This window comes from Primulina eburnea, chromosome 9 (genome assembly GCF_022965805.1).
Source record: "Primulina eburnea isolate SZY01 chromosome 9, ASM2296580v1, whole genome shotgun sequence".
Classification (NCBI taxonomy): Eukaryota; Viridiplantae; Streptophyta; class Magnoliopsida; order Lamiales; family Gesneriaceae; genus Primulina; species Primulina eburnea.
The window spans coordinates 28289724-28309072 of NC_133109.1; the positions used below are offsets into that span (position 1 = coordinate 28289724).

The 19349-nt window shown below is 36.6% G+C and overlaps 2 protein-coding genes and 1 pseudogene across 14 annotated transcripts in view; 2 read left to right on the top strand and 1 right to left on the bottom strand.

Annotated features, from left to right (window-relative positions):
* Positions 1 to 677: 677 nt before the first annotated feature.
* The window catches only part of LOC140841447 (flap endonuclease GEN-like 1), a 73164-nt gene continuing 54492 nt past the window's right edge, over positions 678 to 19349 (top strand). The window contains exon 1 of the transcript XR_012120191.1: positions 678 to 696. The gene's annotated coding sequence lies outside the window, so the exon portion shown is untranslated. The remainder of the gene's footprint in view (positions 697 to 19349) is intronic.
* Positions 703 to 3640, top strand: LOC140841446 (pentatricopeptide repeat-containing protein At1g79540-like; annotated as a pseudogene).
* LOC140841445 (pentatricopeptide repeat-containing protein At1g79540) lies at positions 3834 to 9525 on the bottom strand. Of its 13 annotated transcripts, XM_073208876.1 has the most exons (6): positions 6787 to 9525; positions 6281 to 6414; positions 5804 to 6000; positions 4907 to 4965; positions 4780 to 4834; positions 4646 to 4698 (listed from the first exon to the last, which is right to left on the bottom strand). In XM_073208876.1, the coding sequence occupies exon 1, from the start codon at positions 9313 to 9315 to the stop codon at positions 6913 to 6915; it is 2403 nt and encodes an 800-aa protein (XP_073064977.1). In that variant the 5' UTR covers positions 9316 to 9525; the 3' UTR covers positions 4646 to 4698; positions 4780 to 4834; positions 4907 to 4965; positions 5804 to 6000; positions 6281 to 6414; positions 6787 to 6912. The 13 variants fall into 13 exon arrangements, with proteins under 13 accessions (XP_073064975.1, XP_073064974.1, XP_073064977.1 ...); XM_073208873.1 differs by lacking the exon at positions 5804 to 6000 and adding an exon at positions 3920 to 3962 and having other exon boundaries at positions 4648 to 4698; positions 4780 to 4965; XM_073208880.1 differs by lacking the exon at positions 5804 to 6000 and having other exon boundaries at positions 4780 to 4965; positions 6787 to 8570; positions 8820 to 9525.

Below are 19349 nucleotides of genomic sequence, written 5' to 3' on the forward strand. Positions count from 1 at the left end.
CATCCCCGTTTTTTCGGGTTCGGGGAATCCCCAAACCCGAAACTTCGGGGATCAACTTACCATCCCCGTCCCCATCCCCATTTCAAAAATATTAATATGGCAAGACGATGACGGATTCGGATATTTTCTCAAACCAAAACTTATTATTATATATTATTATTAGATATAATTTTAATATTAATATTAATATCAATATCAACAATAATAATATTATTAATATTTTAAAAATTATATTATTAATACTAATAATACTATTATTTTATTATTGATAATATATTTTCGGGGCGGGTTCGGGGATTTCGGGGATGGGGATAGTAATCCCATACCGGAAGGTTCGATCCTGGGTGTGGGGGCAGTGCCCACACTCAAGATCAAGGGTTGAGATTCATATCATGGGAATAAAAAAATTTAAAAAAAATAAAAAATTGGGCCAGAAAAAATTCTGGCCCTTGGATGTACCCTTACAGGCAGTGCCTGTAGGGGTAGGGTGAAATAATCCTCCCATACCCGCCCCGAACTACATCGGGGATTTAAAAAATCCCCGAACCCGAACCCAAACCCGAAAAAATCGGGGATCCCCATCCCCGTTTCGGGTTTTTCCCGCGGGGCCCCAAACCCGCGGGAGAAATTGCCATCCCTAAACAAAATGGTCACGGTGGACATGTCCTACTGGATTGTCCAGCATGAAACTTCCAGGTTTTTGTCCTTGATGGGATTCCATCCCCTATAAAGTCCCGTGCAAGAATAGCACGGTATTGTAGAGCATCGGGCTTGGATTTATCAAGCCAGCTCGAGGCGGAAGAGGGTGTCTTGGTTGAGAGAAACTGGGCATTTAGGAAATGCGTGGAAGAATGTGTGGTGAGTGAAGTTGTTGAGGGATTTTATTGTGAAAGTTATAATTTACAGGAAATGCGACTTAAGTTGTGATTGGATTGAAAATTTTTGCATTTTGCAAGATGATTTGAACTTGGGATTTGAGATGAAGGATTTGTAATCAATCATTTTGACTGCAACAACTTCAAATCTTTTAAGGATTTGAAAATTTACGGAATTGAAACGCATCCAACATCTCTTAGAAATAATTTGTTGAGTCGATAATCATCTAAGAGGGAGTGTTATAGATAAAATATTGTTGATGATTATTAAGATAAGATTTGTTTCTATCATGTTATCAACTATTCAAATTCTGTAAATATGCTCTATAAATAGAGGTCTCAAATGATGAATAAAGTATTCCAATTCATTCTCTCGTCTTTACACTTTTCACTGTTTCATAACAATTTGACAATTTATGAATGGTTTACTTTGAAAAATTAATTTCACAATATGTAAGGCTGATTGATTGATACGTTCCTAGAGAGACGCAAGATTGCTTCGAAGATAAATGGGATGGCTGAAGAGTTGTTTTCAAAGGCTTTTGAGGTGAACTTAATCCCTGACGTGGTGTTGTACACGATCATGATGTGTGGGTTAAGTGAAGCTGGAAGGATGGTGAATGCAACTAAGTTGTTAAGTAATATGATTGCAAAAGGGGTCATGCCGGATACTCGATGTTACAACGTGCTAATCAAAGGATTCTGTGATGTCGGGCTCTTGGATCAAGCTCGGTCTCTCCAACTAGAGATTTCCCAGCAAAATCAGTTCCCTAATACTTGCACATACACTATTTTTATTTGTGTTTTGTGCAGGAATGGGCTGCTTGGAGAGGCTCGACAGATTTTTAATGACATGGAAAAACTTAGCTGCTTTCCCTCTGTTGTAACTTTTAATGCATTGATTGATGGACTATGTAAGGCTAGTAAACTCGGGGAAGCTCGCCTTATGCATTACAAATTAGAGCTTGGGAGAAACCCATCATTGTTTCTTCGGCTGTCACAAGGTGCAGATCGTGTTCTTGATAGTGTAAGCCTACAAAAGATGGTGGAGAAGTTGGTTGACTCTGGGTTAATGCTTAAAGCTTACAAGATTCTCATGCAGCTTATTGATAGTGGGGCTGTGCTACTCATCAAGACATACAATACGTTGATAAATGGTATGTGCAAAGCTGGGCATATTAATGGTGCTTTTAAGCTCTCCGAGGAGCTCCAACTCAAGGGGCTTTCCCCAGATTCCATTACATATGCCACACTCATAGATGGACTTCAAAGTTTGGATAGAGAAGTAGACGCGTTTAAGATCTTTGAGCAAATGAATAAAAATGAATGTGTACCATCTTTTTTTGTGTATAAGATACTCATGACTTGGTCCTCCAGGAGGAATAAGATTACTGTTGCTTATGGTCTTTGGTTGAAGTACATGAGGAGTTTAGGGGAAGATGAATCGTTGAAATTGGTTGAGGAATGTTTTGTGAAAGGAGAATATGAGAATGTTGTAGGACGCTTGCTTGAAAGGGACATCAAATTGATTGATTTTGATTATGCACCATATAACATTTGGCTCGTTGGATTATGTCAGGCTAACAGAATCGAGGAGGCTCATAGTACATTTTTAATTCTCGAGGAGTTTGGGGTTGTTGTTTCTGCCCCAGGTTGTGTCAAGTGATTCATGTTCTCTGCTGTGAGGGAAAACTAGACCAAGCTCTTAAAATTTTTCTTTATAGCATGGAGAAAAATTATATTTTGATGTCATGCATCTGCAACCATTTACTTGAAGTACTATGTTCAAAGGATAAAGCAATGCTTTCTTTCGAAGTTCTAGACAAAATGAAATCTGTGGGTTATGATTTAGATTCTTATCTTCACCGCAGCACAAAAGTACTTCTATTTAGTCATAGAAGAACAAGGGAATTTGAGAATATGACAACTGGTTGAATATTCTTTCGATGTGCCATGTGAATGGGAATCTCATAATTTTTGGAAAGCGTATTCTATTGAATCTTGCCAAATTGCTACAATGCTGCTTATTTTTGCTGGATGGAGGTTCTCTATCCACATTTCTTTGTGTGGTGGTGGGATTGTCCAGTACGAAGTTGTTCCTTTTTCAAATTCTGCGAAATCCTCCGCAAAATGTGCTCAAATGACTCACTCCAACCCTTGAAATGGAGTCCTAACATTATCGTCTCCGACTTTGTACCCAAAAAAAGGCAAGAAATCACCAAATTTCTACATATTTCTCTCATTGATCGTTACTTTTTCTGTATGTACTCCATTTGTATCTACTATGACGGTTGTGGAGATTATTTGTTATTTAAACTATCCTTTTCTTTCAACTTTTTCTTTTAGCAAACTATGCCAGGCGCTTGTGGAATTCTAAAACATACTTCAGTTTGTCACGTAACACCGTGTTTTTAGAGCAGTGCTTTTGGTGCCAGAAATGGACATACAAATACTATTTGCCTTCTCGTCAAATGTCAATTTATAACGTGATTCAAGGGATCAGCTAAAATATGTATTACTTTGGTCAATAACTTTATTTTGTTTATTCTTGCCCTAGATGCTACTTGACTGAACTACGTAATTTTTGCAGGTTCTTGACAAGATCTTCGTGATCAAAAGGTCAGAAAGCATTCTGATTTGGAAAGATCTCTGTAATTCCAGTGCATTGCAACTATGGTCTGAACTTTTTCTCTCTGGCCACAGGACAAATTCGCATGCTCAAAATAAGCTAAACTCATCATAGGTTTTTAATGAAGTATGGTCCAGTTCATCTTATCATATTTGACTAGAACAAAACTGAATGCATCCTAACACTGAAAAATAAAGTTAAAATATTCCCTATCAATCATATACAAGTGAACACTACACTTTATAATAAATACAAACACGTGATTAATTAAAATGCTTTTCGATGGAATTGACAAAATTAAAATGGATTATTATTAAATTTTTTATTTTTATTTTTTTGTGTTTGACAGCTTAGCCATTTTTATGCCGCAAAAGAAAGAAACTGCTGATGTACATTTCACTTGACAGAACATGTTGAAATGTACCTTCAGTTCCATCTCCATTTGCCTTTTCATTTACCTGCATGAACATCAACCCAAATCAATAATAAACCTGCCCTTTGAGGATGCAACAAGCACCTAACAAGTCCATGTTATATAATTTCATATTTTTCCACGAATGTTCCTCCTTGAGAGTGGGATATGAATTATCAAATCATAATTCATATCAATATCATTTAAAACTAGCGATGCAATGGTTTAGGTTGACATAGATTAGATTATCAGAGAGGTGGTAAGGTATGTCTTCAGTATCAAACAAGAAAATTGAATACATGATTTGACCAAAAACTATAAAATAGTGTAAGAAAGAAGATAATTGATGCCTTAGTACCAACTGAATCTTAACGAACAAGCCTAGAAAATACTACGGGAAATTTAATTTTTGGTGGCACCTCAGAATTCATTCAACATATTATCATGTTAAACTTAGAGGTACCATACAGTTTGATTAGGAGAAATCCTTTTCTTGCCATTTAGATTGCTTCAAAAAAGAAAATTAAATGCAACTGATGATAGCTTCATCTTGCAATTGAGCTCGTGCACTCATTCAGAAATTTATGCATTATTGTTTTGAAGTTATATTGCAATAAATCTTTAGAGTAACCTGGGGAGTTGTAACATTACTATCTGAAGAATTGTGCATTTCATTATTTAACTAATTATAAATGATTTATGAACAAAAAGGAAAAGGTATTTCAAGAAACCACTAAGCCTTCTTTGGTCATTGGGTCGAATTGGTGAGCATCAATCCATTCCTGCATGGTCAAATTCACAGCCTTGTAAAAGTGACAAATACAGCAAGCATGATCTGGATACTACATAGTAAGATGTCAAACCTGCCATCCTTTCAATTCTCGACTAATATCCTCGGCAACCTTTGTGTAATGCCCGCTGTTTGGAAATCAATGGTGCCGTTATATAGTGATTCATTGTCTCTCTTGTGATACATGATCTTCGAATTACCTTCTATCCACAAGTTTCGCTGACAGGCTTAATTTTTGTTGTTGCATAAGCTCCATTGTCTGCGTGCCAAGAGGATCCGACAGAAGTAGGGTGAGTAGTTTGATTCATGAATCGAAAAAAACAAGACCCAACCTCCATTCTTCCATAGAAAGAAGAATTTTCCCTAATATTCTAGACATGTTGAGACTTATAAAACGTATACAAATAAATTATAACTCTTTCAAATGTGTTCTTGAGGATTTTATGTTTCAGTACGTTTACCTAAAACAGAAAAGAAGAGGGTAACTGAAAATAAAGGACTTTTATGAACATATATGTAACTTTCACGTGCTTTTTAAAAATACGATTAACCTCCAAATTCATTCAGTGTACTAGCATCCGCATAGAATGGTGCAAGCTGCCTTACAACTTCCAAGGGTCAAGATCTAGTTGGAAGTGTTTAGAGAAATGCCTACTTGAAAGTACCTTTTCTGTAAACTGTCTAGAGAACATGTAGTCAAAGTCCTAAGCTTATAATTCTTTCTGGAGATCGAAATGTTTGAATGAATAATGTGCAATTTTGTATTTCATTTGAAGTTGTCGCATGGCACAAGTTCTTAGAAAAATCAACCTACTAAACTCGTTACTGTTTTTGGTTAAGGTGGATTTGAAATTGAATGAGGAACCACTGAGGCTGTTGTGTGTCTGAGCAAGTATATATAATCCCAATAGATACCTTGTTGCTCATGGTTTGACTATCAAAGGGTGTTAATCATTGCAGGCTTACATGGGTTACAAAGAGCATTATAATAATGTCAAAAACCACCTAGATGAGAAAAATTTTAGGACCTGTGAGACTCAGACAACAGAGTACTCTAGTGATGAAGAATCTCTGTAAGTAAGAAACAACAAGAGTACCTACTCGAGGGACGTCGCCAGATTACTTAAGATCAAACTACTAAGAAAAATTATCAGGAGGACATGGCACAACCGCAGAAGTAACAGGATCATGTTTCAACCAGATATGACTATAAACATATCTCTGCCATGCTTCGTTTGCGAGACACTATTGTATATAGGTCTTTGTGGCCCAGGTGAGATTAAAGCAGGATTAGCTGAAAAAAAAAAGAAAACAGATTGATTCACATGGTGAACCCTGAAAGTGTGGCCTTCATATGTCTGCTCCAGCTTCAGTTAAACATCACCTTTTAGATTGACAGTTTCGGTCTTGTAATATACAATAAGGCATCCCAAAAATATAATGAATAAAAAGACAAATATTATTTATAAGTTCATTATCAGTTTCTCGAGGGGGAAATGTGATTGAGTTTGATAGATACATAACATGCCGAGATCTATCAATATATTGAGTATCTGTTGAACCAAAAGCTTTACTTGATTGAGGGTGGACGAATCAAATTCGAGAGAAGCAACTTTCAGACTATTTTCAGAAATCTGCAAACAGATCAGCTGCTTTGCCTTGGCCATCTGAACAGTTTCTTCTTTGACTTGCCTTGTTTCATTTTTCACTAGATTTCATTAAAAAAGAAATAAGAAAATAGAGAAACTAGAACACTGTAAAACTTCTGGGAACAAGTAGAGGACTGCTAGCTAGGGGAAATCCATTTCGTCTTCACAGATTGGGAACCTAACAAGTTCTAATTGGTAATATGTTCAGCACATCCATCAAGGCAAAGATCGAATAAATCGAATTTTCTAATTGGAAATATAATCAGCACATCCATCGAGGTGAAGAACACATTAATCAAAATTTAATCGTGAATAACCAAAACAAGAGCTACAAATGCCAATGCCAGTATTTAACGACAGCACAAGAAATGTAAAGAACAAGAAGAAAACAATAAAATAAAAATATAATAAGTAACGTAGAAAACCTATACCGAGATCATTTTGGAGAGTTTGAATAGTTGTGCCGTGCATATGCTCTTCAACAGAGATCTTTGCTTCTTGATCCGCCACATCTGCAATTAGGAAATTCCCATTCACATGGCACACCGAAAGAATATTCAACTTGTGGTCATATTCTCAAATTCCCTTGTTCTTCGATGACTATATAGAAGTACTTTTGTGCTGCGGTGAAGGTAAGAATCTAAATCATAACCCACAGATTTCATTTTGTCTAGAACTTCGAAAGCAAGCATTGCTTTATCCTTCGAACAGAGAACTTCAAGTAAATGGTTGCAGATGCGTGGCATTAAAATATAATTTTTCTCCATGCTATAAAGAAAAATTTTAAGAGCTTGGTCTAGTTTTCCCTCACAGCAGAGAACATGAATCAACTTGACACAACCTGGGGCAGAAACAACAACCCCAAACTCCTCGAGAATTAAAAATGTCCTGTGAGCCTCCCCGATTCTGTTAGCCTGACATAATCCAATGAGCCAAATGTTGTATGGTGCATAATCAAAATCAATCAATTTGATGTCCCTTTCAAGCAAGCGTCTTACAGCATTCTCATATTCTCCTTTCACAAAACATTCCTCAACCAATTTCAACGATTCATCTTCCCCTAAGCTCCTCAGGTACTTCAACCAAAGACCATAAGCAACAGTAATCTTATTCCTCCTGCAGGACCAAGTCATGAGTGTCTTATACACAGAAAAAGATGGTACACATCCATTTTTATTCATTTGCTCAAAGAGCTTAAACGCGTCTACTTCTCTATCCAAACTTTGAAGTCCATCTATGAGTGTGGCATATGTAACGGAATCTGGGGAAAGCCCCTTGAGTTGGAGCTCCTCGAAGAGCTTAAAAGCACCATTAATTTGCCCAGCTTTGCACATACCATTTATCAACGTATTGTATGTCCTGGTGAGTGGCACAGCCCCACTATCAATAAGCTGCATGAGAATCTTGTAAGCTTTAAGCATCAACCCAGAGTCAACCAACTTTTCCACCATCTTTTGTAGGCCTACGCTATCAAGAACACGATCTGCACCTTGTGACAGCCGAAGAAACAATGATGGGTTTCTCCCAAGCTCTAATTTGTAATGCATAAGGCGAGCTTCCTCGAGTTTACCAGCCTTACATAGTCCATCAATCAATGCATTAAAAGTTACAACAGAGGGAAAGCAGCCAAGTTTTTCCATGTCATTAAAAATCTGTCGAGCCTCTCCAAGCAGCCCATTCCTGCACAAACCACAAATAAAAATAGTGTAAGTGCAAGTATTGGGGAACTGATTTTGCTGGGAAATCTCTAGTTGGAGAGACCGAGCTTGATCCAAGAGCCCGGCATCGCAGAATCCTTTGATTAGCACGTTGTAACATCGAGTATCCGGCATGACCCCTTTTGCAATCATATTACTTAACAACTTTGTTGCATCCGCCATCCTTCCAGCTTCACTTAACCCACGCATCATGATCGTGTACAGCACCACGTCAGGGATTAAGTTCACCTCAAAAGCCTTCGAAAACAACTCTTCAGCCATTCCAATCTGTTTAGTTCTTATCAAACCTTCGATTAAACAACTAAACCCCTGAATCTCAACATGATAACCCTCATTTTTGAACGACTGCAAAAGCAAGAGGGCTTCATTAACCCGGCCAAACTTACAAAGCCCGTGAAGCAAAGAATTGTAAGTAATAATATCAGGTCTACATCCCTTACTTTTCATCAAATTAAGCAGCCTAAGTGCATCATCTGTCCTCTTTGCCTTGCACAAACCTGAAATAATAATTGTGTATGTAATCCTGTTAGGCAAGATTCCTCTCCTAGTCATTTGGTCAAACAGATTCAGTGCATTTTCAGTCATCCCATTCTTGCACAAACCATCAATCAAAACATTAAAAGTATCTGTACCCATTTTACAATTTAACTTCACCATCTTATAATAAATCGCCAATGCCAAATTGATCACATTTTTCTGCACCAAAACATTTAAAATCACGTTATACGCAGCTAAATTGGGCTTACACTCATAATCTTTCATCTTCCCAAATGTCTCCACTACTTTTTCCGCATTCTTCAACCTCCAATATCCCAAAATCAACACAACAAAAGCATCCGCATAAACAGGTGCCTTTTCATTCCTTAAATCATCAAGAACACTCCAATATAAATCAAATGAATCGTCACTCAAGAGCATCTCGACAATCAAATTATGTGACACCCCACTACGGAACCCCTTTTTCCCAGCTGCCCAGGTGAAGAAGCGAAAGCAGATGCGAGGATCTTTCTTCAATTGCGCCTGTGATTGGAGAACTGAAACAATAATTTCGCAGTTCAAGAAAGGGAATAATTTGTTAAGGGACATTTCCATAGAATACACAGAATTGATGAGGGAGAGGACTTCATTGACAATGTTAACATTGTCCAGGGTATTGTCAGAAAGGGACGTGAAGGTGGATAATTGAGTGAACTGATGAGGTTTGACTGAGCGTAACATTGCGGACTGGAGGAGTTTCTGCATAATTTAAGGCCCTTGGTTCGCCTCCGGAGAAGATTGTCACAGAAAAATCTATGGAATTCACTGATGAGTGTCAACGATTGTCACAGAAAACCTCCAGCAATTGGTTCTGGATTTGATGGGACAATCTTCAAGAACTTGGAGGCTGCACTGATTCACCACTGGATTTGCGTTTATTGTGTAGGTGTTCCGGCCTCCAAAGGCTGCCCATTTTTTCCCCAATGACATATATATGTATTTTCATTCATGATATACAATTTTCATGTTAAATATTTTTTTGATGTGATATATTACTTTCTTCTTATTTATTACGAATATTTTATTAGTGCGACAGCAATTGAATAATTATTTTAAATCATTGATAATATAATGAATATATTTAAATCTTAAAAATTATTATATCAAAATATTTATGTCATTTAAGATAACACTCAAATAATGATAACAATATTTTGTCTTTAAATTGACTTATTATTTTGGTTTAAGTGAAACTTCTATTAATAAAAAGAATAAAAAAATTATTTAAAAAATCTTATATTATTTTAGATAAATATTTTAAAATTATATTAAGATGATGATGATGATGATAATAATAATAATAATAACAATAATTTATGGACATTGTTTTAAAAAATTTGAAAAACATAATATTATATAAAAATATTTTACTTAGTAGGATAGAGAATAACAAATATAAAATATCTAAAAGTAAACTTAAAACCATAATCGAAATTATAAAATGATATAATCAATGCAAATACTTAAATATAGTTTATAATTTCAAAAAACATCAAATTTAAATTTGAATTTTTAAAAATAAAATGAAAATAATTCATATTTAATTACGTATTTATTTCAAATATTAATGCGATAGGTGAATACATTAATAATGATTTTTTTTTCTTTTATAAAATATTATTTTTGACGAAAACTTTACGGATAGGACAAAAACTTTGTTTATATATATTTGTGTGCGTGAACCATATAAAATAAAGAAAATATAAATAATATCCCTAAATAAAAAATGTATGGAAAAATATAATAATGTTTAAATAATAGAAAATATATTTTAAACTTGAATTTTTGTTGTTTCCATATGCTGGTAGATCGTATCAACGAGCTAATCAGAGTTTAACCGCCAAATGTATTTTCAAATGATTTACCTCACGAGTGATACTGAACATTGCACTCATTTTTTTTATATTTATTCTGATTGAAAATTGATTGTCTGAATGTAATGCAGAAATCGGACTGAATTATTTATAAAATTTATAATAACAACTAAATATATCATAGAACACAAAACGAATTGATGTATTAAATGTAAAAATTTAAAGTAATTAATGTTTTCAATAAATTTCAGTTTCAATTTGAAAAAAAAAACACATAATTCATAAATTATATTTAAATTGATATAAAAATGAATTATATTCAAATTTGAACTAACAAACGAATTAATATAATCAATTCAAACAATAATTGAAGTCACATTTGAATTTTTTTTAAAAGAAAATAGTAAGTCTTTATTAAAAAAAAAACTATCAATAAAAGTCTCAAAAATTTAAATGTTTTCAATCATTTATTGTAGTACACTAATTTCGAGATTAATGATGTAACGTCCGAAAATTTAAAAGTCCACATGAACCACATGCATGCAAGTTATCAAAATTCTTATGTATTTTAATTAAATGACATTAATTGCATGAATTAAATATGGTGTGCATGTTTACACATTTAAAATGTACTTTTCTACATGAATGTTTAAAATTGTATTTTTAATTGTATTCAAGATGCGATCGAGGAACGGAGACTGATGGCTGAAAAATGGAAAATAATTTTATTAAATAATTGCTTTTAATTATTTAAAATAAGGTTGATGCTTTTTATTATTGTTTTGATAATAAAGAGTTTTGAGGTGATTTTATACGTCGAGACGTAATTTTTATCGGTATCCGATTTTCAACAAAAATACGAACGTTTTGACAACTCGGCTAATAATTTAACGAACTTGCCTAAACGAAATAATTTTAAATGCACAAGTGGGCTTATTGGGCCTATTATGTTATGCTAATGGGCCCAAGCTTGCACAAATTTTATTTTATCAACTTTCAAAGCTCAAACCCTACCCCATTATTATTTAAAGTGCACGCCCACTTCCCCTCTAAACACACAAATTCTTATCCCCTCAAACTTCATGGCACACACGATTTTTACAAGAGGAAGGCATCGGTTTTAACATAGAAAATTCAGCCAAGATCGTTCGTCGTCGTTCTTCGCAATCGTTAACGTATTTTCGTGCGTAAATTACGCAAAGACACGCTATAATTCCTTCATTTCTCATCTATCACACCCTAATATGTAAGTGTTTATGAATTGCATGAAAGACAAGTTACTCTTTTTATTATTTGTGTTTTTGTGCAAAACATGGGTTTTTGAAGCATGTATTTGATCCCAAAACTTGATGGTTTCATACATGAAGTGGCTGCCATGATTAGGGAAGGTTTAGGGGTGGTTTTTACACGAGGAAAGAGACCTAAAAGGCATGGTATTAGGCTGCACACGTGATGGAACAAGCTGGAAACAAGGATGACATTTTAGGGCCAAGGTGATCAGGTTAAGGGATAAAACATGCATGGCTTGGCTTGGTTGCGACCAGGGCTAGGTGGGGTCATGTATGGGTCAGGAGAGGGGTCCTAGCCACGCTAGGATTTGAGAGAAGCGGCTGGGAAGGAGTCCTAGCCACCTGAGAGTAGCGTGCATGGTTCAACTGCTGCGCAAGGGGTCTCGTGGCTCGGCCAGGGGGTTAGGGCTGGGCTAGGCTAGGTCTCTAGGAGGGTGCACAAGGGTATGGGTCAAGGGCTGGCTCGGTGGTTAGAGTACTAGGCGTGAAAACGTAGAGTCCTAGTGCAACATGGTTCTCGGTCGTTGCTTGCTACTGATGTGGGAAGCTTCGGTTGGGGATAGGGTAAAGTCCTAGGGGTACAGTAGGTTCATAAGAGTCCAGGGGAGGTCTGGTCCGAAGATGGCTCGGGGTGGCTCGGTGAAAACGTAAGATGGTTCGAGGATTTAGCTTAAGGTTCGAGAATTAGGGTTTAAATGGTTAAGGGTTGAGCCGTGGTTCACGGGGGGTTGAATCATGGTTACGAGGGTAAATTAAATATATAAAGTCTAAGTTTTGAATTTGAGAATTTTATATTGAAGTTTGAATTTATTCGGAATTAAAACGTTATACGAATTAATATTTACGAAAAAGTTAGAAAGTCTCATATTTAAGCTAAATAAAAATATGAAAAATTTAATTTAAGCTTAAATAATTATTTGGGATGGTCTAGAGTCAATGGAAATAAGAAAAAGTCAAAAAACGAGAAGATTTACGTCTAAGGGTTAAAAAGTTATTTTACACCTAGAAAATAATAAACGTCATAACAGTGCTCTGAATGTTGTTTTATATGTTAATATGTTTATTTTAAATGTTTATGAGATTTTATGATAAAACGTTAAAGCTAAAAGACATGTTGCATAACTTGGTTTCAAAATAAAAATGATATTTATATGCATGATTTTGTAAAGTGATGAAAATATGAAATGTTGAAGGATGTGAATAGATTGTGACTAATACGATGATACGTTGATATATTAATACGTAAGACCAAGGCTCAGTTGACGGGTGACAGTGTCGCTGATGTCTCAGCCGTCCAGTACTGTGGTTACATGTAGATGGATCCATCGACCCCAATACGAATACGAAAGTCACAATCAACGATCTGAATTCAACGAAACTAATATATATGTTTATGATATATAAGAATATGTCGATGATAATATTAAAATGTTTATGTGTATGCATGATTATGAAAATGTTATTTTAAGTAAAAATATTTTCACTCTTGCATGTGATCTGTATACGTATTATTTGTTATCAAGAATATTGTTAGCTGAGTGTTGAGGATCGAAGTTGAGTTTAGAGGGGGGGTGAATAAACTCTACTCGTTTTTCGTTCTGATGAGGTACTAAAATCCTGTTAAGGATAATAGTTGATCTTGTGCGAATACTTTCACCTGATTACAATAAAACGTGCGGAAACAATCTGATGAAGTAGTTGAAAAACAATAAAACAGTAGGCAGCAGTTGTTTATGGAAGTTCGAAGATAAACTCTTCTACGTCTCCCCTTCTTCTGTTTCGAGAAGGTATAACTAAAAGACTTTGGATATTACAGTACAACACTTGTACACACCCACTTCAGAAGGACTTATACCTCAGCCTACTGAAACTCTTAGTTTCTCAACTCACAAAAAATGTGAAACACAAAGTTCTGAAAAGACTCTTTTCAGATTACAGACTCTTCTGATAAATTATAAGTGCAGTGAAGATCGTGAAGAGTGTAAGAATTAGTAGCACAAGATGATCTACAAAAGATCAGATATAAGCTATGAAGCGTGTGCTACTTTTCTTTGTGTTGAACTTTTTGAATACTCAAGGAATACTGATATTCGTCTGATAAGAGAGTAGCTTTGTTCCTTGAAAATGATATTATGCGAAGTGTCGTGTCGAACAAGGATTTGATCCAAGTATATATAATCGATTGAATTCAACGTTCACAATCAGAGAAGTCTTCAGATAACTGATACAATCAGCTTTATTACCGAAACAGGTTCCTGCAGAAAACTATAAAACAATCAGTCTTGTTTTATACTTGATTGGGTAATATGCATTAAATGACTCCGTACAGTATTTAATGCTGCAATTAATACTAGTACTAGGAACTCTTTAACGGTAACAATTAAGATAGCAACGTTAGAAAACGTTCTCTACTGGTTTGTATTGTTATCCCTTTTCTACTGGTTTAGTTTTACTAGAACAGCAGCTACTGATAAGTTTGTTCTGGTCTGCTGGTCTACTGGTTTTAGTTATCATCGCCACAATAAAATTCATGTCTAACAATTTCCCCCTTTGTGGTGATGCCAAAACCTAAACAGTAGAAAGTTGTTAAGTAAAACAGATAATCATTTAAACAAACGGATAATGTTAATAATGCATTAAAGTAAACAAATCAATTAGTTCCAATGTCCCTGTAAATGATTTCTTCATTTTGAGGTTCTTGATCTCTTCTGTTAGAAGGTTCAGCCTCATCTTCTGTTTGCCTAACTCCTGCTTGATCTCCTCTATCTCCTCTATCTTCCCCCTTTTTGGCATCAGCGGCCACTACATGGGTAAAGAGATCATTCAGTCTGCCGGAAATATTTTGAATGCCATCAGTTAGCATCTCCAGATACGGGGTCTGAGAAGAGATGCGATTATCTAAGGCAGTGATAGATTGATTTTGAGAGTCAATCTTGGCATCCAAAAGTTCCACAGAAGTAGACAGTGATCGAAAGATATCATCATGCTCAGTGATTCGAGTGAGTATATCATTTTGAGCAAGCATGATGGCGTTGTGAGTTCTTGATACAGCTGTTCTGAAAACGGAGGCTTCAGCATACATCTTGTCCGAGGTCTCCTTAGTGAGATAGATGTATTTCCCCATTCGCTCTCGGAAAGATTTAGCACAACTGAATTCCGCAAGGTTTTCACAAGACATACGTTTCACTAACTCAGAGATGTTGTTGAGATCGGTTTGTAGACACTGAATCTGATGTTCGAGGTTGAAAGCATCTGATTCCGGGGAAGGGGTTCGTTCAAGAATGCGTTGTTTGATCTCAGAAAGACGAGAATTCGTCGCATCCAAAACAGGGAGGGAGACAGTCAACACAGTAAAAACAGGAGGAGCATCCATCAATACAGTAGAAGGAGCAGGGTCTGCTGTGCTTTCTGCTGGAATTGCAGAAACAGTAGGCTCAACAACAACCAGAGGAAGAGTAATATCTTCAGTAGGAATGGCCAAGGCAGAGGCCAAAGCTTCTTCCATCGGTACAGTAACAGCCTGTGAAACTGAAGATGCTGCAATAGAAGGTGCAGAAGGCTGTACCAGAAGAACGTTCTTTTCTGCTTGATGTGCAGCAGAAAACAACTCTAAATTCGGCAGTAAAGAAATAGCATCTGGTTCTGCTAATTGTTGCCCTGGGGTAGGAGAACCAGAAGGGGGCAAAGAAATAGCCGGTGCTGCTTCCAACGAGGTAGAGACAGTAGGGACAATTGATTCAATGACTTCTTCAACTGAAGCCAGTTCATGCACGGACAATAGTGATGAGGACTGAATGGGCCTAGTCGGAGATGCAGGAGTACTAAGAACATCAGCCTTTGGGGAGGCTGTAGTCCTTTCCTCAACTGTCTGATTCTGCTGAAAGATCGGGACAAGGCCAACATGATAAACAGTAGGCTCTCCAAAGCCTTGTTCTTGAGCAAGAAGTTGCTCACTCATCTGCTTTAATCTGTCAGATAGAATCATAATAACATTTTGATCCTGAACAGCAGTAGGAACGGCAGGATCAAAATTCGATTGAAGAACTTTCAGAACTGATTCTAATTTCTGACATTTCAGCTGATCGAAGATGTAGTTCCTTCTGCGCAAGGCCTCGATGACATTCTCTGTTTTTGCCAGCTGAAAAATTCTCTTTTCCGCATTCATCATTTTGCCATAAGCCCCTTTTGTTTTGAAGTAAGCAAAGGAATGAAACAAACGGACAGTATGCCATTCATCAAAGAAACTCATGTCATCGTTTGCAGAGGTCTCAATCTCGGCTAGATGAAGATCAACGCCGGTTGTGACAGTGGTCTTGTGACCAAAAACAGGTGGTTCTTCCACCATTTTCCCTTTGCCTTTGTCAGAAGATGGAATAGGCGCAATAGGTCGGAAAGCAGAAGACCCGCTTGCTGGTTCCCGAATAACGATTCCAGATGTTGGCTTAAAAGCAGTAGCAGTAGAGGGTGCTGAAACAGACGCAGTAGCGTGTGCAGTCGAAAAAGCAGTGGATCGAGCAGAAGGAACAGCTTCTGGAAAGACCTGACGAATAGGTACTTTCTCAATTTCAGACAGGCTGCTGTCTTTTTAATCTTAAGAATGGTACGCGGTTTCTTCTTGGCTGGGGTTGGCCCTACTGGTCGAACAGCAGCAGCAGACTCTTCTGATGCTGTTTTATCGGAATCCATCGAAATAATCAATCGTTTCTTTGAAATTTTCTTTTGAGGTTTGGGAGCCTCAGAAGCAGTTTCCCCAATTTCCTTCTTCATCGCAACAAACTCCGCCACTGTTGGCTTAGGCCTTAGAGCCAATACATTTGCTGCATCAATCATGGTAACGGAAGTAGCATCGATATCACTGGTAGATGCGAAACCAGCATCCTTGAGCAAAACACTGATCTGAACCGCGAAACCAGAACTTCTCCTGACAACCATATCCTTCATAATTCTGAAAATAAAATGGCTCCAGTCCACCTTAATCCCCTTGGTGATGGCAGTCATTACTTGAACTTTCTCCTTCGTCAACTTGTCGAAGGTGCCAGCCTTGATCAAAATAGCTTTAGCCACAATATCGGCCAGAATTTGATACTCTATTTTGAGAAATTTCTTGTGGCAGGAAGGAGACACTTCTTCTCCAGATGCGGAGAAAGAGCTGAGTGCAACAGACATATCTGTCTTGGAAATATCAGAAAGTTCAGACGTACCCGAAAGTGGAAGGAGGAAGGTTGCTCCTAGGTGAGCGACATCAATGGAGATAGAAGCATCTCCTTGAGTATAAACAATCCTTCCTTCATGCACTGTTGCTTTAGCATAAAATTCCAGGAGAGCATTTTTGTAGATAACTGTTGGTGCTTCCAGGAATTTCCGGAGTCCCGATTTCTCAATACCCTGAACCATTTTCAAGAGATTCTCATCCTTGATGGTGAGAAGCGAAGCAAAGTTAACTTGATAAGCGTTAAGAGTATATGCTCCAGCCATTTCTGTATGCAGATGAGATCAGAAAAATTTGCAGTAGTTAGTTATGATATAGAGAAAGCAGTAGTTGAATAGAGATAGTTATGAAACAGTAATGGTGAAAATGTGAAATATGAAATAGATATACAGCCTTCAAATAAACATAAAGACACATGTCAGTATGTTCTTGGTTGAGTGTTTGAAGAGTTTTGCAGAAACTGTCAGAGAGACGAATGATTTTGAAAATTTTGAAAAAGAGCGGGCTGTCCAGACGATTACTAAAAGAAATCAGAAAAGGATTTGTCATTTTATGATAACGTCTGCTGGAAGTTTCAGAGTGCTGAAATATGCGAGAAATTTGTCAAAACCAGCAGACTTGTAGTTTTATCGAAAAGACAAACATCCTATCTGTTTTCTGAAAAGGTGTCAAACTCTTAGTCTGACTGAGATACTGTTCCCCCTCGGTAAATGCAATTAATAAGTAGTCATAATTGCGACAAGTGACTCTTGGTCATCTCTCAATCTGAGCCGTTGAAAATGAACAGTCGCAATCTAACGATTCACAAGAGTCTTTGTTCCCTCTATAAAAACCTGCAAAGCTTGAACGAAGTTAAACAAGAACAATGAAATCTCAAGTAAAAGGAGAGTTAGAGTTAGATTCAGGAGATGAAGCAAAATTGTCCAGAGAGAAGTTTGAGGGTATCATAAATATCGTAATGATCCTTGAAATACACTCCTTGAGTTGTAGTTTCCACAGTTATGCAGATCTTTTGCTTCGATTGAGTTTAAAATATAGCATCGATTTCTTCCAGAAGCATGCTAATGCAATTAGAGAGTGCTGGTGGATTGATGATGCTGAAATCCTCTCTGATGCCCTGTAAGGCATCTAAAAATTACATTAGTGCTGGCAAGACCTAAGCTTGCTAGATTCTTTCTAGGCCTTTCTCTTTCGAAGAAGACCATCTTTTTCCTGTTGAAGTACTTTGCAAGCAAATATCAGACAGCTCCTAGAAGACAAACGCTACAAGTAACGCTACTGGTTAAATAGCAAACAAGATCTACTGTTTTTACTTTTGCATCGTGTAATGTACTGAAATGGTTTCTAATAAAATTCCAGTTTTGCTTATCTGACTTTTCTCTTCTGCTTTTCTGCAAATATCTTACTGTTAGTTCAATGCGATAACAAACAAGTAATAATAGAAATTTAACTAAGATTTCAGAAAATAGTCAAGTTAAATCTATTAAACCAAGAGAATTACGAAAGTAAGAAAACTTATTTTCTGGTAAGGGTTTCGTGAAGATATCTGCTGTTTATTGATCAGTAGAAACATATTCCAGACGAATGTTCTTCTTCTGTACATGATCTCTAATAAAGTGATGTCTGATGTCTATGTGCTTCGTTCTGGAATGAAGTACTGGATTTTGTGTGATTGCAATTGCACTGGTATTGTCACAGAATATAGGTGATTCGGAGGCTTGAATCCCATAGTCTCTTAACTGTTGTTGAATCCACAGTATCTGAGAGCAGCAGCTTCCAGCAGCCAGATATTCTGCTTCTGTAGTAGATGTGGCTATGGAAGTCTGTTTCTTGATAAACCAGGATATCAACTTATCACCAAGAAATTGACAAAAACCACTTGTGCTTTTTCGGTCTAGTTTGCAACCTGCATAATCAGCATCTGAATATCCAATAAGATTTAACGATGAATCATTGGGATACCATAAGCCGACGTTTTGAGTTCCTTTCAAGTACTTCAAAATACGTTTAGCAGCAATATAATGAGATTGTTTGGGGTTAGATTGAAATCTAGCACAAATGCAAACAGCAAACATGATATCTGGTCTACTGGCAGTTAAATATAATAAAGAACCAATAAGACCTCGATACTGAGTTACCTCTACTGGAATACCACTTTCATCTTTATCAAGCTTAATAGATGAGCTCATTGGAGTAGAAGCAGCAGAGCATGCTTCCATTCCAAACTTTTTCAGAAGCTCCTTGGTGTACTTGGCTTGATTTATAAAGATTCCAGTCTCTGATTGCTTAATCTGTAATCCTAGGAAGAATGTTAATTCTCCCATCATGCTCATTTCAAATTTATCCTGCATCAATTTTCCAAACTTTGCACATAATTTGGGGTTAGTTGACCCAAAAATAATATCATCAACATAGATCTGTACTAAA